Source organism: Leptopilina boulardi, unplaced genomic scaffold (genome assembly GCF_019393585.1).
Source record: "Leptopilina boulardi isolate dan_hultmark-lab unplaced genomic scaffold, ZJU_Lbou_2.1 LbouV2_121, whole genome shotgun sequence".
In the NCBI taxonomy this organism is placed as follows: Eukaryota; Metazoa; Arthropoda; class Insecta; order Hymenoptera; family Figitidae; genus Leptopilina; species Leptopilina boulardi.
In genome coordinates this window covers 2,254,315-2,261,392 of record NW_026137665.1, presented here as the reverse complement: position 1 = coordinate 2,261,392, position 7,078 = coordinate 2,254,315, and the positions used below count along the sequence as shown (strand labels likewise).

General features: G+C 23.0%; 1 protein-coding gene across 3 annotated transcripts in view; it reads right to left on the bottom strand.

Moving 5' to 3' along the window:
- Positions 1-2,076: 2,076 nt before the first annotated feature.
- LOC127286305 (protein N-terminal asparagine amidohydrolase) overlaps positions 2,077-7,078 on the bottom strand; it is a 119,034-nt gene continuing 114,032 nt past the window's right edge. For all 3 annotated transcript variants that reach the window (XM_051312700.1, XM_051312708.1, XM_051312693.1), the window contains 2 exons: positions 5,936-6,097; positions 2,077-4,476 (listed from right to left, as the gene is read on the bottom strand). In XM_051312700.1, coding sequence (XP_051168657.1) covers positions 4,351-4,476; positions 5,936-6,097 — 288 coding nt within the window. In that variant the 3' untranslated portion in view covers positions 2,077-4,350. The remainder of the gene's footprint in view (positions 4,477-5,935; positions 6,098-7,078) is intronic.

Genomic DNA, 7,078 nt, shown 5'->3' with positions numbered 1-7,078 from the left:
AAAATACACCTAAAAGTGTAGAAAAAAATCGACAGCCAAATCCGAGTAGAGGAAGACCTCTATTACCACCAAAAAGTCATCCACGACAAAAAAAAAAATTTCCAATAAAATTCAATTTTTCTTAGGCAGACGGGACGTTTTAATTTTTTTCTCTCAAAGTTCTTTGTATCCCATTATGAAAATTAGAGAAGTTATTCTTAACATCATAGGCATTAAGTTGAAAGTAGTTATTTATGATACAAGTGCGTATAATCAGATTTACGCACGTGTATCATGCAACATTTTTTGCAACACCCACCTCTAAAGTTAAGTACCTATTATGAAGAATGCCAACTCTCTTTGAGAATAATTTCGATTGTATAGAATTAAAAAAATCAATCGAAGATCAGGAAAAATATCATTAAGCAGAAGTGTATAAAGTTAATAGTATAGTTCGTTTTTTAATTTTGTGGTTTTATATGGTTTAAAACAATCTTTATATTATGTGAGAGAGATTTCGGTGCGTAAAGTAAATTTCAGTGTGTAAAGTATTATTTCAGTGCGTAAAATAAATTTCAGTGCGTAAAGTGAATTACTTTACACACCGTTTGAAAAAGAGCTTCTTTACACACAATTTTCGGTGTGTAAAATTTAACTTTAGAGGTTAGTGTTGCAAAAAAAATTTTTTTAAATCGAAGAGGTAGTTTTTTCAAAAAATGAATTCAAAATTTTTTTTGACTTTTTTCCGGGCAAAAATAGTATATTGTGCATCTAGGGAGGAAAATGGTTGATTTCCGCGAGTGTAGTTTGCAGTTCGAAACGTAGCGAGTGCCCGAGGGAAGACGAGAACTGCAAATACACGAGACGGAAATCATTTTCCTCCCGAGTTGCACATACTATTTTTTCTAACACACATACCGAAAGCACATAGATTAAAACTAAAGAATGTTAATTTTTCTAAAAACGGTATTTTATTATTAAATTTTAGCGAAAAATATAACTTGTATAGTAAGTCGACTACATTGAGATTAAATTATATGCTCGCCGGGAAAGACATACTTTTCTCCCCCTTTACAGGTAAGAAATGGTGTACTTTGGTGCGTGTGTTAGAAAAAAATTTTTTTTTTTTTCATGAACTGTTTTTTTCTTAAAATAGCATCTTTTTGTGAGAAATTTAAAAAAAATTGATCTCATTTGGATAACAAGAAAAAAAGTTCATCGTTTTTTTAAAAAAATGACATAAATTTTTAATTAGAGATCTCTCCAAAAATTTTGAGAATTTTGAAAAATTGTTTATGGGCTTTCATTCTGTACAAATAAAAGAACATATTCACAAGGATTCAATAAAATTGCTCCAATCATCAAAAATTCTTGTGACCACATCCCATGGAATTGCTCATATAAAAAAATTCTGTAATATAGAAATTCGGTTCAATGAAAATCATATATCTAATGAAATTCTATTATTAAAAAGAAAATGTTTATAACTAATTTTTAGAACTTGCTCATGCTATACTATATAAATAAATTCAATTTTTATAATCTTGGTAAATTTTTTAGTTCTTTAGTTACGCTAAACTGTTTTTTGTGAAGTGTAGCTTATAAAATAATTGTTATCAGTTTTCTGTTCTTTTACAGTGTAAAGAAAAATTGCAAAATAAATAAATATGAATTTATCACTCAATGGTGTTTTAATAATTATCCAGATAATGCCAATATGTGTTTATATATTTAAATTTTTTTAATTTCCTGGCATTTTTCTATATAAATTTTGCCGAAAAATTGCAATAAAAATTTTCTGAAATATTAAAGTATATTTATTAAAAATTCAGTTTCTTAATTTTTTCTCAAATTATCTAAATAAAGTAATCAAAGAATTACGAGGAAATTTACAAAAAAATTATTAATTATTTATAAACTTATTACAATATAACTATAATTTCCGTAATTTTTTTCCAAAGAATTCTTAATTAAAACAAGATTTTTTTTTATTCATAAATAATATTTACATAAATATTATTACTCTGAATTTAATTTTGTTAATTATTATTTTTTAAGATGGTATGATGTGGTATGAGAGAAAATAAATATAAAATATATTCACTAATTGTAATTTATTGTATAAATATATCACCAAATAGTATTATATAAAATAAGGTCGTCTTTTTGCAACAAAGAAGAAAAAAGAACGAAAGATACATACATAAGAAATGAGTAAATGAAAACAAAGATAAACACAGAGAAAAATTTGCAAAATTAGATGAAAACAATTTTCATTAACTTTTGAAAAGTTTAACAAATATAAACAATGTTTATTAATTATAAGCAATAATGTTTTGTCAAATACGATATTTTTTTTTTTTTTTGATAGTTCTAAATTTTTCTCTCAGTTTTTGTTTGTTTTTAAATAGACAATACAATATAAATATATCTCTTTACTAATTTTTTCGGAATAATTCTTATTTAATTGACCTTATGTTGCGTTTAACACTTTATACTTAACTATCACTAAAAACGATAAAAAAAAAAAAAGTTGAAAAAGCTCTTTTCTCTTACATTAATTTTTGCCTATATGTAACATTTGATTGAAAAAAAAAATTTACTCCAAAAAGTCTCTGATATGAAAGAAACAAGAAATGATTTTTTTCTTGCTTCTCAAAAAAAAAAAAAAAAAAAAAAAAAATAGTAAAGTAAGCAATAGAAAAAAGCTATATAACAGTTTGCAAAACAAAAAAAAAAAGTGTAAAACTATTTTTCTAGAAGAAAAATCAACACATTTTGTTTCTTGGCCCTCTCCTTATTACTAGAATTTAATTAACAGTCCTTAGAAATATTTACAGCATTTCTGTTGTACTTTCTTCTAGATAATTTTTTCATTTTCTATAAACTTTCATCTAATATATATATATATTTTTTTTCCAATTATGGCAAGAGCGAATTTTTCCCTAATCCATCCCAAAAAGAAAAACGAAAAATTATTTATATCTTTGAAATTAATTTTTTCGTCTTATTACGAGACAAAAGATAACTTAATTAACAATAGAAAAAAAACACGTCATTTCTTTTTCACTTTCTTTATCTACGTACAATATTAAAAAAAAACTCAGTGTGCTAACTCCACAGCCGATTTTTCAGTTTTGACAATAATATAAGTAATAGAAGAATTTTTCATTAAATACCCATATATTTATATATATATATTGTGGAACAACGGAGTATTTAAAACAATATTATAATTAACTTAATATAAATCGTCCAGTTAATAAAACTTTGTTGATAAAATATTATATTACCCTTACTTACAAAAATTAAAAACATATTTTGTTCACAGTCAAAAGTTTCTTCTTTAGCTGAGAGCATTAATTTAAAAAAGAAGAAGAAGAAGAAGAAGAAGAATAGCATCGACTATTTTGTTTTTATTTGCAAAAATTCTACTCTTAAGGGTATGTGAGCAAAGGACGTTTTTTGTGGTTTGAAACATTCTCTGAAACAAAAAATGAATTCGGGTCAAAATTTTGGAGAAATAATTTTGTTTAGTACAAGGAATCTCGCTGTTCTACTAATTTACCATAACTTAATAATTAATAATTTAACGCAAAATTATGTATTTTTCGGAGAACAGCGAGATTCCTTGTACCCTAATCTATCATCCCTAAAAATTTTAGACAAAAATCTTTTTTCATTTTAGAGTAAGATGTATACTACCAAAGCACTTTTTCCCATACTAGGTCACGTGAGAGGTTCCCACATACCCTTAACTTGCAATTTTTTAAAATTATTTTTGAAAAAAAAATTTACAAAATTCAAATAAGAAAAAACTGATAATTTATTAATATTGATAATTTGTTAATATTCGTTTTATTTTTAAATATTTTTAAAATCAACATTTACAAAAAATTACAAAATCCAATTAGAAAAAGAACTAGAAATTTATTAACAGTGATAATTCGTACATATTGAAAAATTGTTTTTTTTGAAAAAATTATATTTTAAAGTAAGTAAGTTATAAAATTAAAAAAAATTGTGAAATTTTTTTAAAAAAATTTTGTTCACTTTTTTCATTCTTGTAGAATAAATAAGCAAGTTAAGAGTGAAGATAATAAAACAATTAACAAGCATTGGCAGATGTGGTCATCGAGTTAACAGTGAAAATATTCAATACACATTTTTTATTCTCTGTTTGTAACAGAAATGAAAATCAAATGGTATTGATAACTTTGTTTTGTTTCTATATATATATATAGTTTAAACAAGAATTTTCTTTTCCCCCTTTTTTTTAATCGACAAAGTCCGCAAAAAAAAAATAGGGCATTATCGCGAGTAAGAAAAGAGAAGTGTAGATAATATTCATGGATGACAAAAACGTTAACATTAATATCTTATTGGCTGCCAAACTCCGGTGGCTTCATCTCGTCGATAATAATGAGGTCTGTTGTCTCTAAAGACTGTTACTGCCGGAAATTGATTGTCCTGGATGTACTTGAGCGTTGCTCGAATCTATAAAGGAAAAATCTATTAGGAAAATATTCATTTTTCTTTTTCTCACGTTCCTTTTTTCAAAACTGTATATATTTTTTTTTTTTTGGCTAAAATATTAAAATATTCATAAAAATTACAAAAATACGTTTTTCTTTACTGTTTAAATATTCTAAATTATTTATTTATAGAATTTTCTATAACAATTACATATTTTTCGTAAAAAGAAAAACATTGGATCAAATTGAATTTCTGACAAATTAATTTTTGCGTAAATAAAAATTCTATGAAAGTCATTTTCGTCTATTTGAATTTTTTTGGAACATTAATATTCGAAGCAATAAATATTTTGAAAAATAAATATTCCTGTCTAATTATATTTTGTAAAAAAAAAAATTAAGATTCTTTTAAACAACTATTCTGACAAATTAATATTCGTAAAATATTTCGCACAAATTAAGATTCGATAAAATTTAATTTCTGTTAAATTAATTTTCGTCTAAATAAAATTTCTTCAACATTGATATATAATAATTGATTTCATGAAAATTGTGCAAAAATTAATATTTTAACAATTTAATATTCTGAAAAAGTAATATTCTACAGAATAAGATTCTATCAAATCATAATTTTAAAGTTACACATTTTTTCGAATAAATATAATTTTTCCGAATGCAAAGAATTTATTCTATTTCAACATTTGACTTGCAATTGTTTTTCATTTCACAAATAATTGTATAAAATTTGTTTTTGACTTCGTATTATTGGAAATTTTAAATATATACAAAATTAATGTAAAAAATTATAAATTAAATATGAATTCTGCTTCGAAAATTTGTGACGTTAACTGCTCCCGGATGGTTTAATTTATTATAGAATTTTGAATTTCAAAAAATTTCTGTCGATATTAAAATATAAAGAATCATTTGAAAATGGAAAATAAGGAAAAATTAATATATTTAGGAATTAATTTTTAGAAAAGTTATATTAGAAATGTATATTTTTGGAAAATTTTTTTTTTTTAGAAAATTCCAAAAAATTAAGAATATTGATAAGGAACCACATATTTGTTCCGTATCAATTTTCCTAAGTTTGATTAAAAAATTACTAATTTCATTTTTCTAATTTTAGAATCTTCTAAACAAATATTTCCAAATTTACACATTCCTAATAAAATTTTTCTAAAAATAAATTCATAAATCTATTAATTTTTAAATGATTATAGATAAAATCTTTAAAATATCCATAAAAATTAGAAAAAGTTATAAAAATTTCAAAATGAAAAAAATGAATGATTTGAAATAGATCCGGTCACATACAAAATTGTAATTTTTTACAATAATTTTTTTTGTCTAGATTTTTTTTTAAACGTTTAATAACAATTTTTTAAAATTCTTTTTAAATTAATTAATTTTTTTTCTATATTTTTGATTTATTTTATATGTGTATTCAAATAATTATTTTTTGACTTATATTTCACCTGTGAGACAAAATGTGGTAGTTCTACATCTGGTGACGTTGATAAATGTTGTAAAATAAACTGATCCGTTTGTGCCAGCCAAAGATCAACACCTCGAAGAGGATCATAATTAAAAGGTCCAATTCTAAGGAGACCAAGAGTACAGTCATAGACATCTAAAACCTGAAAAAAATATATGTCTCTATTTCAAAATAATTTTCTTGAAATAAATTTCAAATATAAAACAAAAGCAAAACAATATTAATATTTAGAAATTATTATTATCAAGTGATACAAAAAATCAAAAATTTATTTTCAAAATAAATATATAGAATTCGAAGGAAAAAAAAAATTGAGAAACCATAAGAATTTTACAAAAATTAATGTAAATAAAAAATCGAAAACAGGAAAATGGTAAATTTTTAGATATTTCAAAAAAAATGAGAAAAAATTTGAAGGAAAAATTATAAAAATAAAAAAGTACAAGAATTTTAGAAATTGTAAAGAAAATAGAAAAATTTTAAGGTAATAAAATGTTTAAAAATAAAGAAAATTTTGAAAAAATTGAGAATTTTAGTTCTCAAAATGAAAGAAGAATTTTGTTGGATAAATTGAGAATTTTTAGCTAATTTGGAAATACAAATAAAATTTTTATTTAATTCGAATTTTTACCTCCCTGAAGTTGGCTTCGACGTCGAAAATTATTTTTCATGGGACCAAAAATATCAAATCATTTTTAAAATCATTTTGTGTCCACATAATACCTTAAAAAGTATTTCTCAAGGTATTATTTGGACGGAAAATATTTTTAAAAAAATAATTTTGACATTTTTGGTCCTGTAAAAACAATTTTCGGCGCTGAGCGTCGACGCCAACTTCATGGAGATGAATTTTTAAATGTCAGAATTTTTAAATTGTTCAGAAAAGGAGAATTTGAAAGAAAAATCGTTGTAAAGAAAAAAATTTTAGAAAATGAAAACAAAATTTAAAAAAACAAAAACTCGTTTGTAAAGGTAAATAAATTCTAGTAATTTCTAAAGTTTACAAGTATTTCAGGTGAAGAAAGTAGAAATTATAATAAAAATTTATATTTTAATAAAATAATTAAAATTAAATTTAAAAAAATAAATAAAATAAAAATAATTTTAAATAAAAATATATAAA